Source organism: Cetorhinus maximus, chromosome 20 (genome assembly GCF_964194155.1).
Source record: "Cetorhinus maximus chromosome 20, sCetMax3.hap1.1, whole genome shotgun sequence".
NCBI lineage: Eukaryota > Metazoa > Chordata > Chondrichthyes > Lamniformes > Cetorhinidae > Cetorhinus > Cetorhinus maximus.
The window spans coordinates 10,551,968-10,577,079 of record NC_135898.1 but is presented as its reverse complement, the minus strand read 5'-3'; the positions used below and the strand labels follow the sequence as shown (position 1 = coordinate 10,577,079).

The window sequence follows — 25,112 nt, the reverse complement described above, 5'->3', positions numbered from 1 at the left end:
TTATAGATCACCCTTCACAACCTCAGAATATCCCAAAGTGCTTTATGAAGTATGATTGAAGTGTGGTCACCATTGCAATGTATGAAACAAAACAGCCAATTTGCTCACAGCAAGCTCAGGCATACAGCAACTTGATAATGACCAGATAATCTTCTTTCGCTACGCGGTTTGAAGAATATATATTGGCCAGATGGAGAACTCCCTTGCTTTCCTTTGAAATAGTGCCATGGGGTCTTTTGCATCCACCTAAAAAGTAAGACATTATATCTCATATGCAAGACGGCACCTCAGGCAGTGAGGCACTCCATGAGTACTACACTGGAGTGTCAGCCTAGACTAGCTGCTCAAATCTCCGGTGCGGTACTCGAACCCACCAGCTACTGACCCGAGACCCAAGAGGACTATCACTGAGCTATGACTGACATGGTTATTACAAAATATTAACCGTCCTGTCCATTGTATTCTCCTTCTCCGAGGTGCTAGATATCACCCAATTAGAAAGTAAAGCCATTTTCTGATGGATTATCATGGTGAGAGGTCTGAGATGGACTATCTGGTGTGGTATAGCGCTGGACAAAAGAGGTGTCTCAGGTTTAAGCAGCCTAACTTACGCAGAGTTAGGCCACTGTGGTAACAAGATGTGCTAAATTTAGCCTCAGGGATTCAGGGCGAATGTGCAAAAGGCTTGTTTTATCCCAGTTCCTTTCCTCTACTTAAAACACACAGTTTGCTTCCCCTTTACACACGTTAAAGATTTATTTAGGTTCTGGACTGGAGTTAAGTGCAGAGTGGAATATTTCAGCATTTAAAGCCACAGGCTCCCAATTATAAAAGCAGGTCAAAATAAATGAGATAACAAAATTCCACGACCATAGGTCTTTTAAGTTATTGACATAACATGAACCTCTGGATTACTAGTCCAATGATATTACCATATGCCACCATCTCTCCTTCAGAGACTAAATAGCTGAGTCCTGTTCTTATAGTCATAACTGTGCTCAGAAGTGGTTGGTCAATTTCCTGCTGTAACCTGGGGCCCTCTCCACACGTTTGCATTCCCTAAGAGTAAATGCAAAACTGCAACACTGAAACTAGTTGAGACAAGCTGCCTGGATTCCAGGGCTGGAACTGGTGACCTTCTGGTGTGCATGGCCCAGTCCCACATCACGCACTGAACCTTTAGCCCATGCTCCTAAAAATATTACCACGTGTTAATTCAAATGGGACAGGATAGACAGTAGGGAGAAAAAAGTGGTATTTATTTACAAAATTCCATGGACACTTCCATGGACACCACTTTAGTAGATCAAAAAGTCACATTGGTCTCATTTAAATGCTTTTTATTTATATTATTTTAAATACATGTGAGGTAAACCTTACTGGTGCCAGTTTAAGTCCCAGATTTTCCACACCTCTTTGAACAAGGTTAAAGGCACTGCAGTACCGACATATTCTGAAATGTTTGACAGAGGGAGGCAAAATGACAGAAATCAGAATTCTTCCAACAGACCGTTAACTTCTCTGCAAGTTGATTTAAAAAAGAACCAAAACTACTTTTAGCGCTACTTCACATAACTCTTATCCCAATTCATGCTTCAGAGACACTTCATGCTCACATGTGCTTTCAAGGAGACCTTTGGTACATTGCCAATAGCCAATTCTCCATCTGTGAGTCTGACAGTGAGTATCGGTAGGTAGGCTCTTCGGAACACATCACAGCCAACTTTGTTCTCTGCCCAATGCTCATGGGGGGGGTGGGGGTGGGGAGGTGAGGGGATCACCCAAAGATTCTGATCAGGAGTGAGAACCCTACATCAATTTTCCCCACCAAGCCAAGAACTGCTCAGCTTATTGGTAACTCACTCTGAAATCCCAGTTGAGATCGACTATGACACCTGACACCTTTTCATATGTATGGCACACTGAACAGAACTAGTGTGGACACCTGGTTTTTACTCTCAGCTTACTAAGTTGGCATTAGCCAGTTTAAATGGAGGTGCAAGTCAAGGAAACAGAGTAAAGAATCCCAACTGTTGCACTGCGCAATACACAAAGCGAGTGCCACCCCTGGTATGCAATGCGCTAAGTTTCTGATATATGCCAGACCTTTGAAGCCATCGAGTTTAACCCAACCATCTGGTCAACAAACCAATGGAAGCAACACGCTCATGAGAGACAGAGGTTGTTGCCCCTTGTGAGAGAGTCTAGGACCAGAGGGCATTATCTCAGAGTAAGTGCCTATTTAAGATAGAGATGAGGAAGAATTTCTTCTCTCAAAGGGTAGTGAATCTGTGGAATTCTTTACTGCAGAGGGCTGTAGAGGCTGGGTCGTTAAGTATATTCAAGGCTGAGATAGACAGATATCTTACTCAGTAAGGGAATCAAGGGTTAGGGGAAAAGGCAGGAAAGTGGAGTTGAGGATTATTTAGGTGATCTCACTGATTGGCAGATCAGACTCGATGGGCCGAATGGCCTACTTCTGCTCCTACAACTTATGGTCTCATGCCTGCCAGTGGTTCGCAAGGGTGGATATGGCAGATACCTGCCAAATTCTCATGGATTAAAGCCCTCAGGCTCATTGAATTGCCAACCTATAGAGGGCCACTATTAAGGACAAGACCATCAAGAGTTGCCTGTTGTGTGCATTAACTGGGTAAAGAGCTGGAAGGACAAGTGATCACCTTTACCAAGTACTTTCTCAAACTTGTAAATCAGCCTCAAGTAAACTTGAAGACTTAAGACTCTTAGAACAAAAACTGACGGAGCACCGTCTCATGGATTGAAGTGAAGAGAAGCAATAAGAAGGCATGCCAATACTTATTCAATCTTTACAATAAGATTGGTGCAAAAATGGCAAGCAGGCTCCATGCCTAAGAGTACCTTATGTTGCATTGTTTGTTGCTCCCAGCTCATGGAACTTCTTACTGCAGCCTCTGGATTGTCGTGCTCACTCATAACCGCTCAGCTATAGCGAGGCGCCATGTGGCATGTAGCTGCCAAGGAGAGGGAGATCTTCCTGAAGGGGAGCCCTCCCAAGAGTCAGCAGAATGAGAACAGGGTGCCGACCCAAGAATGGCAAGTGACACAGAAGACCCCCCAATAAAGGACAACAACCCAAATTATCTTTACAAGACAAACTTCCATTCAAAATAAAATACACCCACCCCTGGTTACAGGGGGCAGAAAGGTAGCTCAAAGGCTACAAATAAATCCTGGGGTTTCTAATTTACCTGAACGCTTACTCTGCATGAAACATTGACTAAATCGTCTAAGTAACTTGTGGCTCTCTCCTGCATGGCATGCATCAGGCAGGGTTAGTTAGTATCAGCAGGGTTGGTTAGTAACATGGAGCAGAGAGCCAAAATCCCAAGCAACTCCTTATCACAGAACCCCCAACAATGCCACAGTGTGCTGCACCAGAGTGATGGAATGTGGGCCCTCAGCCTGTACTTTGCCACACGGTGAGCTACAGGTTTCAATTGTGCCGCTGAGAGTAGCAGCCATGTGGACATCACTGACTGCAAGATAAAAGATTTGCGACATGAACTCCTTGCAGTGAAAACATAAAATGCTGGAAAAACTCAAGCCAGTCTGACACAGTTTCTGGAAAGAGAAAGAGAGTGAGGTTTCAGGCCTATTCCCTATCATCACAACTGATAAACATTTGAGATGTAACCGGTTGTAAGCAGGCAAAGGTGGTGAGTTGGGAGGAGGTGCGGTGCAGATGAAGGACAAAAGGGAAGAACTGTGATAGAATAGATGACAGAAAAGATTAAATAACAAAAGGGATGATGGTGCAAGGCAAAGAGAAATGGTACTGGGCCAACTGAAAAAAAAACAAGAGATGGGTCCACTGGAGGAGCAAAAAGAAAGAGCATAACAGTCATTGACAACCCGTCGTCCTAAAAACTGGGGGCAGAAATTATGACCTGAAATTGTTGTCCAACTCGTTGAATTATGAAGACTGTCAAGTGCCTATGTTCCTTGAGCTCACACTTACCTTCATTAGAAAAGTGGAGGAGGCTGAGGACGAAGAAGTCCAAGTAGGAGCGGGGTGGAGCATTAAAAAGACAGGCAACCAGAAGCTCGGGGTCATGCTTGCAGACTAAAAGAGATGTGTTCTGCAGGGCGGTCGCCCAACGTCTTTAGTCTCCTCCTACGCTGCTCCAATGAAGCTTGAGGAACAACACTATGTCTTTTTGTGAGGGACTTAGGCTTCCAAACTCGAGTCCAACAATTTCGGCTCGTACTACTGCTCTCCATTTTTCCTGAAAGCAACTGGTGGGAATGATTCTACTGTTGCTGTTTACAGCTCCTCTCTACCCTTTGTTTATTTACTTGTCCCATTCCCAGCCTCTTGTTGCACTGAACCATCATTCCTCGTGTCATTTACTCTCCCTGCCTTTTAAACTATCTCGAGAGTTTCCTTTTCATTCTTGGCTCCCCTCACCCCTTTCCCTGCCTCTCCACTTGCTGAAAACCTGTTACATTGCCAACTTTTTCCCATTCTCACGAAAGATTGACCTGAAAGGTTAACACTAATTCTCTCTCCAGATACTGCCTGACCTGCTCAGTGTTTCCACCATTTTCCATTTTACTTCAGATCGCCAGCGTTTTCAGCAGTTTGCTTCTGCCTTTGTAGCAGTTATTTTAGCTGAGGTTCACCCTCCTGCATGGAAACTATGATAACCCAGCATCCCAATACCTTGCAAAGATTTCCATGTCATAGGGTCATAATCATTGTGGCACAGATGGAGGCCATTCAGCCAACCAAGTCCATGCCTATAGAGAAATCTAGTCACTCACATTCCCCCACTCTATGCCAGTCATCCTACAACTTCACTTGTCTCAAATGCTCGTACGATTTCTTTTTGAAATCATCCAGTCTCCACTTCCACCAACCTTGTAGGCAGAGAGTTCCATGTCAATGTGGAATAAAGTTGCCCGTCACATCCTCCCTGCATCTCATGCCCAAAACCTCAAATCTGTGCCCTGAAGTCCTTGCACCAACAGCTGGCGGGAACAGCTTTTGCCTGTACCGTGCTGTTATGTGCCGATTCCCATCTCAGGCAACAATCTATATCTGATAGGCCACGAATGGGGAGGTACGTTGAAGCAGCAAGCTAGTCAAGGGCAACAAGTAGAGGGGAGATAGGACCACATTACAAGTGCTGCAGATTTAAGTCCAAGCCCCATTAGATCCCAGTGCAATACTGCTTCACAAACATGTTCAGCATAGCAACCACTTCAAACCAAATCTCCCTTTTTAAGCTACAGAACTAATCTCTCGCAAGCAATTTATTGGATGTCAGTTTTTCCACCAAATGCAGTTCCCAAAGGTAAGTATTAAACTGAAGCTGTATTTAATCACTGAAACTGCTCCTAAGTAGCTTGGTTTGTGAGCAATATGTCAGTTCAATTTTAAAATTTCCCAATTGGAAACAAAACGGTTTTCTCTTCCTAATGAAGAACAGTTATTACATAATCAGGAATCAATTCCTTAAACATTTCAGGTGAGAGTTGGGGGGGGTGGTGGGGGAGAAGACAGGGAGAATTTAAAACCCATTAGTTTTTCCAGGAAATCAACTAGTTATTTACACTGTTATAGTAATAATGATTATCAGTTATGAAATATTCCTTCAATAATTTTATTCAGTGCGAGACTAAATCTGCGACGATAGTCAAGTGGTCCTCAGACTGCGACCGCCTTCCCTCCCCAGCCCCTGCAAGTAAAGTGCTTGTTCCTGTGTTTAACATGTTAACCATTTGCTGCTCACAGCACTTAACATTTGTAGTGCTGTTCACAGCAAGCAGAGAAAGGAACCAGAAAATATTTAGCTGGGCCTTCTCTGTAGGCGGGAATGCCCATGGACACACAACTCTGGTCCCAGCAGTTTTCCATTTCCTGCTTGCACTCCCAGCCAAGCTGTTAATAATAAGATCTTCTCAACAGCAATCTACTCATGCCCTTGTGCATTTACAAAATTGGTAGGGGGAGGTGGGGGGGGGGGTGGCGGTTGGAGCAGGGGGTCAAACACGTTAAATTACATAATTTCCTTCATTGAACAAATGCAGATAACGTTGACAAGGTTGAAACCAATGCCAAGTATTGGCCTAAAATTCTCCCCCACAGCCGTGAAATCAAAATGGATCATTCAATATCCTGAAAGGGGTAGATAGAGCAAGTTTGTTTTGATAAGTGGTGTCCAACCCTTCTCTTTACGTACATCAAAAATTCTCATATTACTTGTCCATTACTCATTCTGCATGGTTATGTTGTACAGACAGGAGACGAAGCTTACACAGCAGCACGCCAACTTTACATGGTTCCAGCAACGTTAAAATGTCTTCCGGTGGATTGCACGTGCCCCGTCCTCCTCATACTCTTTCTTTGACACCCACATTTTCTTAAACGTATCCAAGGAAGCGAGGATCGATCCACTGTGGGAAGAAAAGAATTCAAAGAACTTGGATTTTAAAAACAGTGAACCGCGGACCCAGATGATTCAACGCTTTTTAAGGCACAGCAGGCAGTAATATTAACAAGAGAAGCGCCAAGTTCTTTCTGCTGCTTGTAGAGCTATCTGGTCACAATCTGGACATTAGGGGTTGCTATATTACTGAGTTTTAGTATCCCTGGCCTAGGGAGAGAGAGAGAGAAAGTTTGAACCAAGTTTCAAACCTAGGGTCTATCATTTTTTCTTCTCTGTTTGGGGAATGTAGGCATCGCTGGCAAGGGCAGCATTTGTTGCCCATTGCTAATCGTCCCTGAGGAGGAGGTGGTGAGCCACTTTCTTGAACCACTGCTATCCATGCAGTGTAGGTGCTCTCAACATTGCACCTTGTGGACGGTACGGTATGCTCTAGGATTTTGAATCATTGACAGTGAAGGAACAGCAACTTATTTCCAAATCAGAATGGTGTGTGGCTTGGAGTGGTGTTCCCATGCACCTCCTGCCCTTTTTCTTCTAGGTGGTAGAGGCCCCCAGGTTTGGAAGGCGCCGTCAGCTTTGGCAAGCTGCTACAGTGCATCTTGTAGACGGTACACACTGTTGCCACTGTATGTCAGTGATGGAGGGAGCGAGTGCTTAAGGTGGTGTACGCGGTGCTGATGAAGCGGGCTGCTTTGTCCTGGATGTATTGGGCTTCAAGTGTTGTTGGAGCTGCACTCATCCAAGCAAATGGAGGTAATTCCATCACACTCCTGACTTGTGCCTTGTAGATGGTGGACAGGCTTTGGGGAGTCAGGAGGTGAGTTACTCACCACAGAATTCCGAGCCTCTGACCTGCTCTTGTAGCCACAGTATTTATATGGCTAGTCCAGTTCAGTTTCTGCTCAATGACGACCCCCTGTAATGTTGTTGTTGCAAGATTTAGTGATGATAATGCCATTGAACATAGAGAGAATGTGGTGAGATTGAAGTTGGCCATTGCCTAGCACTTGAAAGGCATACAAGGTTCTTGCCACTTATTAATACAAGCCTCAATGTTGTTCAGGTCCTAATGCATGCAGGTGCAGAGTGCTTCATTATCTGAGGAGTCAGAAATGGAACTGAACACTGTGCAAGGGTCAGCACATGCTCCCGTCAGATCTTACGATGGAAGAATGATCATTGGATGAAGCAATTGCAGATGGTTGGACCTCCGACACTGCTCTGAGGGATTCCTGCAGTGATAGCCTGGAACTGAGATGACTGGCCTCCAACAATCATTACTATATTCCTTTCTACGAGATATGATTCAAGCCAGTTTGCCTCCTGATTCCCATTCACTTCAATTGCGACAGGGTTTCTTGATGCCACACTCGGTCAAATGCTACCTTGACGTCAAGAGCGATCACTCTTACCTCTGAAATTCAGCACCTTTGCCCAGGTTTGGACAAAGGCTCCAGACATTTCAGAACCTAAACGGCATCAGGGAACCAGGTGGGCGTTTGTGGTAATCCGTTAATTTCACAATCACCACGACTCATCCTAGCTTTTTATTCCAGCTTTATTTAATGAATTGAATTTAAAATTCCCCAGTTTACATGGCGGGGTTAGAACCCCCATCTGTGGAGCATTAGTCCAATCCTTGGGTGACCAGACGCCTCAGTTTTGCCGGGAAAGTCCCTGGTTTTCATGAAACATCCCGGAGTCTCGACAATTTTTCCAAATTGCTCCAATGACCCGGTTTTCTCTTCACTTTCGCTCGCTGGAGTCCCCTCCCCTTCACCCTGGCCCTCATGTTCCGTCTGCTGTTGGCAAATCCAAAAATAACCCCCTCTTGTGCTTTGGTGCATTTTGGGAATTGGAATGCTAACCGTGCATACCCGCAGGCACAGAAATGTTCATCACTGGCATCCAGAACCGGGTGCAAACTTTTTTGTTCCCCTTGTTCGCCAAGTGCCAATTGGCAATTCAGTCAGAATACTCCGAATGGCCAATCAAGGATGCCATGGGCGCGCTGGTGTGAGAGTGTTCTTGGGGCCTAATAGAGGTTACTGTTTTCTGACCTTCAGCGTATGGGTGGGGCTGTGAGCCTGAGAAACAATGTTGTCATTCAGGCTGTGCTGGTTTGCAGATGGCTGAGGGCATGGACTATGTTTGTTAGGGACACGAAAAGCAGAGTGGTGAGTGTTTCTCGGCACAAAGCAAGTCGTTTGGAACGTGGGGAAGCAGGGCTCAGTCTCACTGGAGCTTGGACTTGTTATGGCTCAAGTTCAAGAGCTTGGGAAGGCAGACACAATATCCAGTGCGTCACATGAGGAAACACTTCCCTGCACCTTGAAAACTACCAGGCACTTCATGGCTTACTTTAGGACAGCAGTCACCTTATTTACCGACTAGGGTCCAGAACATTTAAGTTCTTGAGTGAGGAAGTTGGAAAGAATTTGCTTTTTACCGAATTGTGTGAAAACACTCTTGCTGTTTGAACTGATTAGGGGAAAAAATCACTCTGAAGGCGACTGAATGCAAAATGTTTGTGAAATAATTGGGGTAATGGTGCTGGTCGAAAATTATAGGAGGTTAAGGGGGTTATTTAACCCCATGATTCCTTTCAGTTCATCCCCATCATCACCTGGGAACTGGGAGGCAGTCAGCCTCTGGGTGATGACAGAAGCTGGACAGCAGTGTCCACCAACTACAAGCTGCACTTGGAGAGGCAGTCGGTCAGCACCCATCGGAAAACCACCAATCAGCGCTGAGGAAGGTGGCAAGCAAGTTTGGTTGAGCCAAGCTTCTCATGGCAAGATTGCCTCCTTTGCTGCTTGAGGCTCTGGGTGCAAACAAAATCTTCCACGTTTGAGATACATTTGCTGGTTTAAAATCCAGCTTCTAGCTTAAAATGTCTATTGTTTGAACCCAGTGTGCAAATTGAAGTAATTAATGAAGATTGGTCTAACCATTGTGCCCTGTCTTCCCAAGGCTTTTCAATGTGTTCCAGTTCTGACTTTTAAAATTTGGTCACCCTATCCACATCCCTGGATGATAACCATTCTGTTACCATTCCAAGTATATCCTGGCATCAGCAGCCCTTGGAGTCTGCCTCTTACCGACAGGCTTTGGGTGGTGATTGTAAGGGAGCTTTTTGTTTTTAGAAAGTGAAATAAAAAAGGTGAAACCAAACAACGAGCAATGGAAACTTTGAACGAATGGATAAATTTTAACTGTCTGACAGGTTTTAATTAAAATTGAATTACGAATTGTGTTCCAACTGAAAGAAGGGAAATTCATTTTTAACTAAGCGCACTGCAGCAATTCACTCACTGCCCCTGGCCCTATATACCAAGCCTCTAGGTGTGAGCGATTCCCCCATCAGTTGGGCTGACACCACTCCTGTGGCTACAGAAGTCCAGAGAGAAAAGTGAGTTTGGGTCATTTTAACTCAGCCAGTGCTTTATTGGGACAGGGAACTGGGAGCTTTTCTCTGCAACTGAACATTTGGTGGGAAAGTATAGAGGGAGCTCTATGCTGCACGTAACCCAGATTACATCCCTCCTGGAAATGTGATGGGACAGTACAGAGGGAGCGCCACCCAGTTTTGAATCTGACCTGGGCAGAAAATTTAGTTTCCAAGGCAACAACGTCCCTTAAGTCACTCCACGCAAACTGAATCAAAGCTGCTGCCTCTTCAAATACCTGGATCCCAACTCATGCGAGCACTTACCCGATCCACGTGGAGTACAGTCTTTCCTGTGGCGCGGAGATCTGCAAAGAAACACAACTTGTGAACAACTAGTGTGCATTACAATAACTCCAGCACCTGGCTATCAGGACAAGAAGTTAAAACCTGCACTCATACCTTTATTTTCACGTCTTTTGGAGCCAGCTTCTTCACCTCACTGAGTAACCGGTCACCAAAACCTGAAAAGCAATAAAACTCGGGTTGAGGCTCTTCCAAGTGTTTTGGGGTGGGAGTTTCTGGTTGATCCTGCTGGACTGGAGACTGCTGTCGCAGTGATTATGTGCAGTGTGCTTCCATCAGCGGGAGAGCCCAGCTCTCCCTCAGGCTTGTTTGAGGGAATGGCTGGTGTGGGGGGGCGGGGGGAGGGAGGTAGGGGGTGGAGAGGGGAGGGGGCTTGCGGTGGGGAGAGACAATGGAAGCTGCCTTCCATGTTGCATATTGCCAGAGCACCCTCAAGGCCTCTGATGAGTTTAGTACATCTTTCTGCATTCCCAGAGGCATGGGCTGGTCGACTTTTCTGGATCAGACTGAATAGCAAGTACCATCTGCCTCAGCAAATTCAGCACATGCAGAGTCTGTGATTGATCACGTGGGCTATCGGCATAAGCCCCTCAGGCCTGTACAGTGAGCGTACTCGAGGAAATCAGGTCAAGCCAAGGATTTAGTTTTTCCGGTTACAACGAAGATTTTAGTCAACTGATGCTGGGTGGCATTTGGCTTTTACCCCATAAACATGGGCTTAAGTCTAACTCTTGCTGACATCTATCTGTTGGCTAAAACGTTCCCTTCTGAATTCTCCTTGGAGCTCAGTCCCCAGTGGGAATGACTTGGCACCAGGAAACTGTCTATAATTCTGTACGAACTCAGGTGCTCTTCTGAGGTTGAGACTGAAGCACACGGTCCTGGAGGAAGCTTCATACTGCACCTGAACCAAGAATGCTTACTCTGCTATTCTCCAATTAGGAGCAACATCTTGCAGCATTCTGTCGCCCTCTACCAAGATTGCAGCCTTTAAATGTTATTGAAAAGAAACACAGAAGGAAACACTGAGCGTGCGCCAATTCACTTTTAAAGAGCAGTCCAGTTAGTCCCATTCCCCTGCTCCTTCCCCATATCCCCGCACTTTCTCATTAAAATATTTATCCAATTCCCTTTTGAAGACTCCTCTTGAACTAACAACCGCCACCCAATGCCAGCTTCACAGATTCAAGGGAATATTTTGAAATATACACTGATCTAAAAGTCATCTACAGTTAGACAGAACGCATCCTGTGAGCACCTTTGAACAGGGTGGAACCTCCAGAGAGGACAATATTGCAGAATAACGTCCTGCGAAGGTCCATGTCTGACTTCTGAATAGCAAAGGCCAGCACTTCATGTATTCCTTCACTCTCGTCTCCGATCAGGTCAGGCTTAAAGAGCAACTCTGGGGCTCGGAATCGGGCAGGTCCCACCTGTGGCAGCCAACAAACAAGAGCTCATTAGACATGATGATTAAATGCCACATTCGCACAGATTTACCTGTAACTGGGCAGCTTTAAGGTATGTTTTTATCTTGTCAAGCAGCCAATAAGTATTTATGGGACAAACTTTGAATTCAGCCCGTAACAGCTTGCATTCAAACATCCACAGGCAATGACTTTATCAATGGAACCAGCGCTTTCAGCATCGTGTGCGGTGCCAACACGACAGGTCCCAAAATCAATTTTTTTTGCCGAATTAGATAACTTCAGTCAGGCCAGAAACCCTTGGCTATGGAAAGGATAAAGACATCAGTCAGGATTTCCACTCATGATGACGATCATATGATTCTGCTGCATACGTGCAAGTCAGGCAAGGACAAGATAGGAGTCGGATGATGCCCTGCATATCAAATTGCCTGCTGATGGTCACCATCCAGGTTCAGACATGAAGAATGACCACTCGCATGAGTTCCAGGAGGATTGTCAGGGCTTACAGAATTGGATTCTTACGTAACGCAACACCTACAGGAGATTAGTGATGATAAACGGAGAGCGATCATGATGCAAGGGATCATACCTCTCCAATCACTGTGTGACTAAGTTGTGGTAACTATTTTTCCAACAATACCTCTAAAGTGCTCCCGTCAGGTAGGGTGTACTGTGCTTTCTCAGTCTCCAGCGTCTCATCTTTCTGAGGGTTTATAGAAAGGTAACAGGCCCGCTGTAAAGCAAAACACACGTCAATTTTTGCCCGAACCACAGTACTTGAAATATATCTGCTGAAATACAAATATCTGTGTGCAAGAGAAGAGTCTAATTGTCATTTACAAAGCATCGAAACATTATAATCGACTGTATTTAAAACCTAACTTGTAGCTGCAATTGGCACGCAGACTCATTGCGCAACCTCCGTGATGGGGGTCTGTGTCGGGTTTGTGATGGGTTTTCTCTGTGGAATGATGTTGTATTTAAGTACAAGGGTGTGCAGAAGCAGTGCTGAAATCACTGACTCACCATTGAGGGATAGCTATAAAAAGAACTGTCAACATCGTACAAATCCCAGGGGTGAGATGTGCAGTTGCAAGCTGTGTGTCTGAGGAGTCATCTCACGCCACATAATATAAACATGTTAAAAGCAATGAGCTTGGCTCCCACCATGGCTATACAAATTCTATGGTGAGCAGCTGAGTCACAAGAAAGTGGTCGGGGTTTTGCACTGCGTGTGTGCACCTTGTCTTCTGAAATGGGGAGTGGGGAATATCAGGCCAAAGTGCAGGGGTCAAAAACATTGAACCACCCCCACCCTGTCACATGCACCCATCAATCTGTGCTGACATGGGTGCCCTCAAGTTACTGCCAGGATAGGCGCTAGATTTGGTGCCACCACCGCCCCCCCCCGCCACCCAAACACCCCCCTCACCCCGCCATAGATTTACGGAAATGAGACTGATCCAGGGGTAACATTTTGGATCATGAGCCCATGACTTGCAGGCGTTGGGTGAGGTTTAATGCCTCGGTGAAATAAACAACTGACAGACTGACTCACCAGGTGCAACAATGCTTATTTGGACAAGGGGCGAGGGCTTTCCCGCTACCATCTGTAAAGTTAAGGGTTAACATCAGCAACACCTGATACTGATGTAACTGTGATGTAATGTCACAAGAAGAAAAGACTGAGATCTAATGGGAAGCAGAAGTACATCCTCCTGTAGAGTATTAAGATATACATAGATCTGTAAATAAACGTGAATGGTTTTTACAAATAACAGTCTATGCAGCATTCTTAGGGTAACAGGCAAACCCAAAAGAAACCCCCATCTAGACCCCAAACCCAAGACAAAACACCATCCAAAAAGACAAGGGAAACAGCCACATAGGACCACCAGCACCCCCAAGTTCCACACCATCCTGATTTGGCCATATATTCCCATTCTTTCCCCACCACTGCATCACAAGTCCTAGAACTTCCCAGCTAGCAGTGCTGTGCGACTACCTGCACTACATGGACAGCTGAAGGTCACGGCTCACCAGCACCTTCTCAAGCACACTTGGTAATGGAGAATAAACGCTGGCCTTGGCAATGATGCCCACATTACATTTATGAATAAATTAGAAAAAAGTGCACCCACCTCTTTAATTGTTTTGACAACCTCAAATTCTGCAGTTGTGTGGAAGTCGTACCCTTCTTTCCTGAGAAGCAGACGCAGGTAGCGGGATACATCCCTACCAGCTACATCCACCCTCATGATCGAGTGCGGCATGGCAAAGCCCTCGTAGATTGGGACAGCGTGAGTGACACCATCCCCCGCATCAAGCACTACGCCTGTGGTCCGGCCTGTGGCATATCTGCAGGTAGGATGGAGAGAATTTATTGACAGTGCAGGGTCACAGTGTTGAAGCACCAGGAATATCTAAGAGAAAGGCTGCTATCGTTTTGAGTGACTTAAAATCCAGCTGCATGGTGACTTAGGTGCCAGGGAGCCACTTGACACAGGAAGAGCTCAAAGTCAACCTCTGGTCGGTGCTGAGCAAACTATCATAACTCAGGGCAGTGCAGCACTTGGGTCTCAACAGTCTTGGGGTGGAGGTAAAATAAAACAGATGGTGCTTCTGCCCTGATCAAGTGACTCCTGCTGGGAATGCATGCATAAGGGCATCAGATGAGGATAAAATGAGGTTTGTTCAGGGCACCCTTCACTGCTAGCTAGCCTGGCAAGATAAAAACTGACCACTTGGATGGGGTTCTAAAGGGCTGCTGGTATTCATGGAGCTATATCCCAACGAGAGTCAGTCTGTTCAGGGGAAGAGGACAAAGAATTGGGAACACAAAGGCATCAAGGCTTTTACTTTTCATACAAATTCCTTCACTTGTGTTCCTTGGTGCAATGCAGTTCAAAACTCCAAACCACAAACAAGTCAGAAAATACGGAAATACTAGTTCAATTTAGGCAACTTACAGACTCAGAACAGCTTGCATTGAAATGAAAAGTGCAGGGGCGTTAAATGACTCAAAAAACACCTCCGCTGCCCTCTCCCGGTTTTTGCTTGGATTTAATGGAGCTTCTGTGAGGAGCACTGGATGCTGCAATACAAAGAGATCAGTTTTGTACTGGGTTACCAACAACACGGGTGGGAGATTAGCATTGCTCAGATATTTATCTTTCTCCTCTAAAGGGACCTTCGTGATCCGAGTTTAGGGTAATTTCAATCCAGCTCCTAGCAGGCAAGGGTCCACACCAATCATACAATGTGGGGAAGAAAGATGACACATACGAGACCGTTGGAGGTTGGGCTGATGTCCATGGTTGGGGGGAGGAAGAATAGAGAAAGCTTTGCACTCCGCCATATCTGACCTGGGAACATTTGATGGGCTGTGCAGAGTGAGCTTTGCTGTGCAGAGTGAGCTTTACTGTGCATCATTACAGTGGTGTGCCTGACCTGCAAGTGCTGCATGTTGACTTTGAAGGCTGAATAGAAAGCCAATTAGTGCATCCTGCCTGTGCCAGTTCCTTGAAAGAGGTACCCAATATGTTACATTCCACTCATCTTTCCTCAGAAGAGAAGTTGTTACAGGACCTGAGTATATTCAGGCTTCCATGGAGCATTTGTTTCTGCTAACCTTTCACTAAGTGCACTCAAGAGCGTCATAATTCAGTGGGCAAAAAATTCTCATCCTGCCTCTGGTTCATTCGCACATTACCTGAAATCTGTACTCCCTGGTTGTTGTCCCTCCTGCTCGTGGGAACAGTTTCTTCTTATTTGCTGTGTCAAACCCTTTATAATAATTTTGAACACCTTATTAAAACTTGCCTTAACTTTGTCTGTTCTGAGGACAGCAGTACCAGCTTTTCTTGCCCCTTCATCCAACTGAAAACACTCAATGCTGGTTCCTTGCTTTTGTACTCGATGCTTCTATTTATAAAGCTTACAGCCCTTGTTTTTAACAAACAACAGCCAAGTCAACTTGTCCTGCCAGCTATGATGCAAAGCGTTCCAACATCCTGCATCTTGTTTGGTGCAAAATAAGGCAAAAAATGCAATACATAAAATGGAAGTTTATGTTCGCTTGGAAACTGTCGCGCTGCCGCTCCGAACATGATTTCGTTCCTTTGTGGTGATCACATTCCTCCCCAGTTTCCTGCTCGGAATCCTTGGATCAGCACATCACCCAAATTTCAGGCAGGGTTGTGGCTTGGATTCTCGGGTTAAAGCTGCTGTGAGTTAGCAGGCCAGGAATTACAGCACCGTTGGGTTCAATTCTCAGCCGTAGCCAAGGCTAGAAAAGGAAGGTTCCAATAGGTAACTGGACCTGGAGCAATTACTGCGCCAGCAATTCCTCCACAGACAACTTGACCAGGAAAATGCACAGCCCGATGTGGCAGTCAGCCTTCAGACTAATCCCTCAAAGTAATAATTTGGAACCATAGGGCTCATTTGTGCTGTTCCGTTCGATTCAGTGCAGAGTGGCTCTGGCTTTACTCTGATGCAAACCATGGAGTGTGAACGAGGCGAGAAGTCGTCCGAGTGCGCTACGTCAAAACACCATTAGGACTTCACAGCCTGTCTTAACTGCAACCAACATGAAGTTTGCGGTTTGGGTGCTGATTCAAAAATCTGTTTAAACTTTCATATGAAAGTTTAAAGAAGTGATACCACCATGTGTCTCCATTAAAGGGTAATATTTGTTTAGATGTTGGGGAGTGAAATGTGGCGCTTCAACACAGGCACAGAAACTCTCCCTTGGGAAGGAGCCAAGGTGGAACCAGGACTTTTAATGGGAACTGAGAGTGGTACCCATCCCGCAGCCTATTTCAATACAACGGACCATATTAAAGCATCAATGCCAAAACTGCAATCAGCTAACAATTACGCAATACCTTTAGAGTGTCTCACATTAGAGTTGGGGAGTTGTGGGGTGGGGGGGGGGGGGGGAGCGATGGTGGGTCAGACTACAACTGAGGTAAGAGGTGGCTGAAGGGAAGATTGAAGAGGCTGGTTTTAAGGCAGCTTTTCAAGGAAGAGTGACAACAGCTGGGTGAAGGTTCAGTCACTAGTATTAAGAGTAGAGAGCGAGAGCGTGAGAGAGAGCGAGCGCACAGCAATCAAGCGTGGAAAGAGCACTGGGTGCCAGCAGAAAAGAGGCGGGGGGAGATCTGTGGACAAGCGAGTTCAATGCAAGTTGGGGGGGAGGGAACTTGTAGATGAGAATTTTGTATTTAATACCCAGAATGTGGAGATTAGTAAGGCAATGGCTGAGAGATTATTAGGACTTCTGTGAAAGATATTAGCGAAGAGATGGACTACTTAATAGTTTGAAGTATGGGATCATCAGAATTATGCAAGGGAAAGTGAAAATATATCACTATTGCAATACAAACACTCACTTCCTCAGAGAATGTCTGCAGTTGGTCCTTGCCGTAAACATACTGCCAGATTCTCTCCATGTCATTCCAGTCTTGCACAATGCCGTGTTCCATGGGATAACGGATTGAGAGCAAACCTCGGTGCTCCTAATGCGGGCAGAAGTAGGAGATATGAGGATGAGAAGAACAAAATTAGCACACACAAATAAACAGACGACTGAAACATTATCTCCCCACCTCCCCAGGGACTCTCCTAAGGTGCTGAATCTTGCTGGGTGCCAGCTGCCTTCAGTTACCTTTCTTAAGTGCTTAGTGATGTGACAGTGTTGGATGATTCAAATAAGGAGGGCAGTGCAGAGTCTGAAACGGTCCTCCAATCAACATGCTTTCCTGAAGGAGTCGCTGGGTCAAGAAGGGGCACCATCAGTGACTGCAACCTTCTCACTGCTGAGCAAACTCAGTAAGTACCAGCAATAAGACACGGGGGTTTCTGGTTCTGTATAGGTCAGGGCCAGTTATCAGAGTTACCAGCAAAAAACACAGTTTTCCTAAGCAGCTTTCAGCAAAGGGCTTGGAGCCAAAGTCCAGAGACAAGAAGCATTGCTATGACTCAACAGCACAGGAGAACACAATAATAATATACACGACACCACAGCAATCGGAAAAGCCAGTCCATATCCGCAAATCTACACAGAGAGCCATTGATCTTGTCCCTGCAGCCAGGGAACTAGTACAGAATTAATGCAGGGCACCCCTCCTCAAAGTAAACACAGGTCTGTCTAGTTTCCTTCTGCTTTGCAAGGCCACTTAACCGCAGCAAAAATTTAACTTAAAAAAACTTCATAAAATAGCAGAGTTAAAATAATCATGCACACTTGCAAAGCAGTGTCATTCACAACATTGTCCAGGGATGAACCATTACCCAGGTCTGCTTTGCGAGTCTATGTGCTATAGATGACCAATGGAATTGAAAGGCTGGATAGAGTAAAACTATAGGAGGTGAGTCCAGAACAAGGAGCATTAACTTTAAAATTACAGCTAGATCATTTATGGATGACCTGAGAAAATACTTCACACACATGCAGTCATGGAAATCTTTATAAACCAGCAACATTTGAGGCCGGAGGGTTGAATTGAAAATTTCAAAACCGAGATTGACACACTTTTGCTCGGCAAGGGTATTACAGGCTACAAGCCAAGGTGGGGTAGGTGGAATGAAGACATGATAAAATTGAATGGTGGGACAGAGTTTAGGGAGTGGATGACTTACTCCCGTTCCTTATCCCTCTCAGCAGAGCCGCTGACTCGTGTGAACTTAGCATTCAATCCCCAGGTTGTGAACCGATATTCAGGAAAGAGATAAAGGCTGAATGTTCAACAAAGTTTCAAACATTACACAAGTTACGTGGAGTTCCTGGGAGTGGAAATGCAGCGAGTCACTGTTAAGAACTTTGTTCACCTGCAAAATAAGGTTTCAGGGTGGAGAAAAATCTTCTGCTTCATGACATTTCTGTGAGCTCACAGCTGCTTGTTCTACAAGGAAGGCTATTTAAATTGTCAAAGTGGACATTTGGAACCAGCACAATACCTCAGCTTTGGGTCCAATGAACAGATCACCCTCCAACGCTCCGGCCATCACTCGAACGTGCTTTGGTCGTCCCACACTAGGTCAAAACAGAATCATTGTTAATGTCCAGTGATGACACTGGCAATTGGTGAGGCTTTGTTATGGATGGATGGATTTGCTCCATCTGGTGCCACTGACTGATGCCCCCTGTTGCACAATCAGTTTAACCTGCATTTAATAACCATTTTCTTCCAAGTACTTCCCATCCTTTCTTGACAGCACTAACGCTTACAATGTACAGTTCGACAGGGAACGTACTTGCATGGACATTTTTCACATGTGAGACAGCACAGAAGAAGCACAACATTGTCCTCCATTGATACTCGTGCACATGCACGCTTGCCAGAAGGACAACAGCCTGATTTGGGAGCACAGCCTGATTTATCCCTCAATAAAGAAGGGCTGTTACCTAGTCACTAGCTAAAGCTGCATTGTCAAGAAACAAAGTGCAAAGCCAGGGATGGAAGCTGGCATCTACTGGCTTGAATTGCTGGATAATTAATCAACTGAGCCATCAGGGACCCCAGCACAAAACAACTCCTAACTGAACTAATTGTCAGTCGTGCTATGACAGGCATCAGCATCACTGGCATGTGTGAAATGTAAACATAAAAAGCAAGCGGAGTTTTTGGGGTCCATATAAACCTGGGGAAAGGAGCATGTTTGCAGCACAGTAGAAGGTGCTCTCCGTTACATCCAATAATACTAGGTCTCATTCAGGAGTGCTTGCAGCAGACAGTCCTTCCTGTTAACATCTCTCACTTGATGAACATAAAGATTTGTCTGAAACAAAGTAAATGATGGAGGGCAAAGCCAACCCTTCTAAATAGTCACACTGCACCATCAAGTGGACAAATGTATATGAACATACTTACTAATTGGGGAAACAGTACTTGGGTATTTGATCACCAGCAAATCCAGCTTTGACAACCCCTGAACCCTGGATAGATAAAAGAAAAGATGATAAGAACAGTTACTCAGTGCACAGGGAGCCTTTCAACTTTCCAACAAGTACAGCTCTCCCTTCCAGCATCTTACCCAGCTGAGCATTCATCATAGGACAAAGTAGTCAACAAGTGCTACCCGAGACTGCTGCACTACAATCGTAAAAACACAACTCCAGACTGGTTCTTGCCCAGAATCCACATCAGCGCATGCCAGCCTGGGCCAACAGACAGTGAAGAGGGACAGGAACCCAGGCTGATTGTGCTCCCCTTCTCCTTTTCCCCAGCCCAGAGATACCAGATGAAGGGTTGAACCTGGTCCTTGTGCTCTGTGGGGCCAGCAAACTCTTACACAATAAGTGAACCCTGGAACAGCTGTACAAGATATACCGGGGAGCAATTTTTATGGGTTATTTGGGTCAAGCACAGTCCATCCAAGACTTCCACAATGCTCTCATATCAGGAGAGACATAAGCACCTTTTCAATACACCAGTGGCCACTTCAAAAATCTTTCTGATGTGCCTGCTCTCTCTCTCTCACAAACACACACACACCCAAACACAGAATAACAGGATTATGTAAACTGTCCATCATGAAACTACAGGATAGCAGAAGGTAAAGTAGATGGAACTTGGCCTGTTGTTCATTTAATAATTCCTACATAGTATCTAATGAATGGCACAGGAGGTTAATTTGCAACACAAATTAAACTCTGTAGGGCAGAGATGCAGGTTCAAATTGGCAATGAAGACAGAAAATGCTGGAAAAACTCAGCAGGTCTGCAGCATCTGTGGAGAGAAAAATATAATTAATGTTTCGAATCCACATGACTCTTCTTCAGAGTAAGAGATCAGTTTGGAACTGAAATCTGAACTTCTTGACACCAACAGTGATCAACACTTTAGATTTCTGGGTAAGGCAGTGGAGCAAAAATCCTTGGAATTACACTGCTTAAAAGACAAAACCATGTGTTGTTTTGTACACTCTCAATGGCTTTAGCATCCTTTAATGTATACTGGAAAAAGTAAATCACTTCTGTACTGCCAAACCTATCATTATCTCTTTGCTTTTGAAGATGATGCTGCTATTTATAAAATCCAAAAATGCTATCCACATCATCATCATCATGCGGACATTAATTCTGAACTTACCCCTTGTCAGTTTGAACCTATGCCCTCTTGCCCTAATGTCTTAGCTTGACATAAAACAGGGCTCTGAACTTTTGTTCTTCAAACCTTTTCCTTATTAAATTCTTCCATGAGAAGTGCTGCCGGGTCACTGTAGTGACAATATCAGCTATAGTTGTTTGAAAATCAAAATTTAAAAAAAAAATCAAAAATCCAAAAATTATCTGGTGCTGGAAATGCATAATTAAAACCAGCAGATTATGTATTTTTTTCCCTCTCTCTCTCCTGAAGACCCAAACGTTGATCAAGATTCAATGGCTTCAGTATTTTGTCCAAGAGCTACTTCTCCTGTGTGAGCCATCAGAGAAACTAAAAGACTGGAGGGAGGACTAAACAGGGCTAGGAAAGGGGAAGAGAAGAACAAGAGCAGAAGCAGGACTAGAGAGCAATCAGAAAATCACTTTCGCCAAATCTATCCTCATCCAACATGCACACTCGCTGTCCCTTTTTTCCAAGTATTTGTTTTCAAAACATTGGCAAAGTGAATTCATTACCAATCCCAGGTTGCCCAGAAAACTGAGTGGACCATTTCGGAGTACACATAAAGCACTTTTAGATGCCAATCAGCGGATTTCATGGAATAAGAACAAAGTGCTGGAAAAATTCAGCTGATCTGGCAGCATCTGTGGAGAGAGAAGCAGAGTTAACGTTGATTACAATGCGAATGTTTTTCAAAAGAAGAGTCCTATTGGATTCGAAATTTGAACACTTTCTGTCTCCACAGGCACTGCCAGACCTGCTCAGTTTTCTCAGCGGTTTGTTTTTATATCAGATCTCTAGCATCCGGAGTATTTTGCTTCGATACAAGAAGATTCGATGGTTATTTTTATTCATGATGGCAGTCCACAATGACCAGATTCATCCATTCCAATCTGCATTTCCTCACGTGGAAATGGCAATAAGATCCTGAATGACTTTATTATTTCTACTCATTCATGTGATGTGGCCATCGCTGGCAATTCATTGCCCATTCCTAACTGCCCTCGAGAAGGTGGGGGTGAGCTGCATTCTTGAACCAATGCAGTCCATGTGGTGTAGGTACACCCTCAGTGCTGATTTTGACCCAGCAACAGTGAAGGAACGGCAATATATTTCCAAGTCAGGATGGTGAATGCCTTGGAGGAAAACTTCCAGGTGGTGGTGTTCCCAGGTGTCCGACTAGGGTTGCCAACCCTTCAGGAACAGCCTGGAGTCTCCAGGAATGGGAGATCAATCTCCAGTACACTGCTTTGTGCAATGCTGGAGAAAAGACATCGGGACATTAAAAAAGATTTTTGTTTATTTTCTTTGAACATAGATAAAAATATTGGAAATGGGGCAAAAAGTCATCACTGAGCTGACAGTCAAGCATCACTCAATTGGGCAATGAGTCTTTTTGCTTTCTAAGTGGCACAGGGAGGCAGTACGTCATAAGGATGGATATGTTGACCAACTAGTAGCTGGAATGGGGGAGGGAACAAGTCATGCGATGAAACCTTCGGAAATATATTTAATCACAGTCGGTGACCCTATGGCTGGCTTGTCTCCCTTCCCTACCTCCCTGTCAGTCAGGGCACTGAACATAGATATATAAAGGATAAGAGAGAGGCAAAAGTGGACATTGGGCCGCTGGAAAATTACGCTGGAGAAGTAGTAGTGGGAACAAAGAAATGGCAGAGGAACTGAATAGGTACTTTGCCTCAGTCTTCACGGTGGAAGACACGAGTAACGTCCCCAAAGTTCAAGAGAGTCGGGGGGCAGAGGTGAGTATGGTGGCCATTACCAAGGAGAAGGTGCTAGGAAAATTGAAAGGTCTGAAGTTGGATAAATCACCTGGACCAGATGGATTACACCCCAGAGTTCTGAAGGAGATAGCTGAAGAGATAGTGGAGGCGTTAGTGGTGATCTTTCAGGAATCACTGGAGTCAGGGAGGGTCCCAGAGGACTGGAAAATCGCTAATGTAACTCCTCTGTTTAAGAAGGGAGTGAGGCAAAAGACGGGAAATTACAAGCCGATTAGCCTGACCTCGGTCGTTGGTAAGATTTTAGAGTCCATTATTAAGGATGAGATTTCAGAATACTTGGAAGTGCTTGGTAAAATAGGGCAAAGTCAGCATGGTTTCATCAAGGGGAGGTCATGACTGACAAATCTGTTAGAATTCTTTGAGGAGGTAATGAGCAGGTTAGACAAAGAAGAGCCAATGGATGTTATCTACTTGGACTTCCAGAAGGCCTTTGACAAGGTGTCGCACAGGAGGCTGCTCAGTAAGATAAGAGCCCATGGTGTTAGAGGCAAGGTACTAGCATGGATAGAAGATTGACTGTCTGGCAGGAGGCAGAGATTGGGGATAAGGGGGTCCTTCTCAGGATGGCGGCCGGTGACTAGTGGAGTTCCGCAGGGGTCAGTGTTGGGACTACAACTTTTCACTTTATACATTAATGATCTAGATGAAGGAATTGAGGGCATCCTGGCTAAGTTTGCAGATGATTCAAAGATAGGTGGAGAGACAGGTAGTATTGAGGAGGCGGGGAGGCTGCAGAAGGATTTGGACAGGTTAAGAGAATGGGCAAAGAAGTCGCAGATGGAATACAACGTGGGGAAGTGTGAGGTCATGCACTTTGGTAGGAAGAATAGAGGCATAGACTATTTTCTAAATGGGGAAAGAATTCATAAATCTGGGTGCAAAGGGACTTGGGAGTCCTAGTCCAGGATTCACTTAAGGTTAACTTGCAGGTTGAGTCGGTAGTGAGGAAGGCAAATGCAATGTTGGCATTTATTTTGAGAGGACTAGAATATAAAAGCAGGGATGTGCTGCTGAGGCTTTATAAGGCTCTGGTCAGACCACATTTAGAATATTGTGAGCAATTTTGGGCCCCGTATCTCAGGAAGGATGTTCTGGCCCTGGAGAGGGTCCAGAGGAGGTTCACGAGAATGATCCCAGGAATGAAAGGCTTAACATATGAGGAATGTTTGAGGACTCTGGGTCTATACTCGATGGAGTTTAGAAGGATGAGGGGGGATCTGATTGAAACTCACAGAATACTGAAAGGCCTGGATAGAGTGGACTTGGGGAAGATGCTTCCATTAGTAGGAAAGACTAGGACCTGAGGGCACAGCCTCAGAGTAAAGGGAAGACCTTTTAGAACAGAGATGAGGAGAAACTTCTTTAGCCAGAGAGTGGTGAATGTATGGAATTCATTGCCACAGAAGGCTGTGGAGGCCAGGTCATTGAGTGTATTTAAGACCAAGATAGATAGGTTCTTGATTGGTAAGAGGATCAAAGGTTATCGGGAGAAGGCGGGAGGATGGGGTTGAAAAACTTATCAGCCATGATTGAATGGTAGAGCAGACTCGATGGGCCGAATGGCCTAATTTCTGCTCCTATGTCTTATGGTCTTATGAACAGGCTCCAGGAATTTGAGCTACTGCTCCTATGTTATTTTTGAAGACCCCAGGTTCTGGTAATGGTTCTACTGTTGTCAGTTGCAGCTTTCAATGCTTTCAAGGGATGTGGGCATCACTGGCAAAGCCACCCTTCATTGCCTGCCTCTAACTGGCCTTGAGAAGGCGGCGGTGAGCCGCCTTCTTAAACCGCTGCAGTTCCTGTGACGTGGGTGTACACCCACAGTGCTGCTTGGAAGGGATGTCCAGGTGTTTGACCCAGCCTCCTCAAAGCCCACCTTGACACATAGACACATTGTCAACCACCTCTGCCACGTACCTTTTTTGGGCCATTCAACCTCTCCTGCCTTACACCCTAACCACAGGCCTGACTTACCTTTCGTCTGCTCCTCCCCCTGCCTCTGCACTGAGTTAAAACCTGTGACTCTTTACTCTTTACTTCCTCCAGCCTGACCTGTCAAGTTAACTCTTGCTTCTCCCTCCATACAGATGCTGCCCAGCCTGCTGAGTCTTGTCAGCATGCTTTATACATATATATATATAAAAAAAAATATTCCACCCCAGCTGAAACTCTCACTGGTCAGTGAGACCAGGAGTTTGGCTGACATCCCTTTGAGAGAGTGAAATAAGAGAGCTGCAATGAAAGGCGACCATGCAGAGCCCTATGGGGGGGCTGGGGAACAATTTGGTCAATCAGCACCAAGACTTTAACAGGCTGCCCCTTTTCTGTCGGCGAAATTAATGGGTGAGCGCAGGGACCATCCCTTTAAAGGCTGCCGGTGGCGTCCAGACATAGCCCCGGGCGGCCCCAGACTTTGAAGGCCACGAGCTGCTTACTCACGTTATCGATAACGACGGGCTGGTTGGTGATGATATCGTACGAATCCATCGGCGAAATCGGTTTTCTTTCCTCCTCCCCCCCACTTCTGGACCGCAACCCCCAGAAACCTGAGAGCTCACTCGGCGCCTGCGCAGACC

General features: G+C 45.4%; 1 protein-coding gene across 1 annotated transcript; it reads right to left on the bottom strand.

Annotated features, from left to right (window-relative positions):
- Positions 1-1,323: 1,323 nt before the first annotated feature.
- Positions 1,324-25,052, bottom strand: actr1b (actin related protein 1B). Its single transcript, XM_078565466.1, has 11 exons — positions 24,976-25,052; positions 19,496-19,560; positions 18,582-18,657; positions 17,015-17,140; positions 14,588-14,712; positions 13,760-13,976; positions 12,259-12,351; positions 11,447-11,621; positions 10,285-10,346; positions 10,150-10,190; positions 1,324-6,441 (listed from the first exon to the last, which is right to left on the bottom strand). Exons 1-11 carry the CDS (start codon positions 25,021-25,023, stop codon positions 6,339-6,341), a joined length of 1,131 nt encoding a protein of 376 aa, XP_078421592.1. The 5' UTR covers positions 25,024-25,052; the 3' UTR covers positions 1,324-6,338.
- Between the last annotated feature and the right edge of the window lie 60 nt (positions 25,053-25,112).

What these genes read in the sequence shown, in the direction of transcription:
- actr1b (XM_078565466.1), bottom strand. Translation starts at nt 25,023, where the DNA reads ATGGATTCGTACGATATCATCACCAACCAGCCCGTCGTTATCGATAAC. An exon ending in ATGCAAGCTGTTCTGAGTCT is followed by an intron (nt 13,977 to 14,587) that starts GTAAGTTGCCTA and finishes TCCTACCTGCAG; the next exon opens with ATATGCCACAGGCCGGACCA. An exon ending in TTGTCAAAACAATTAAAGAG is followed by an intron (nt 12,352 to 13,759) that starts GTGGGTGCACTT and finishes TTTGCTTTACAG; the next exon opens with CGGGCCTGTTACCTTTCTAT.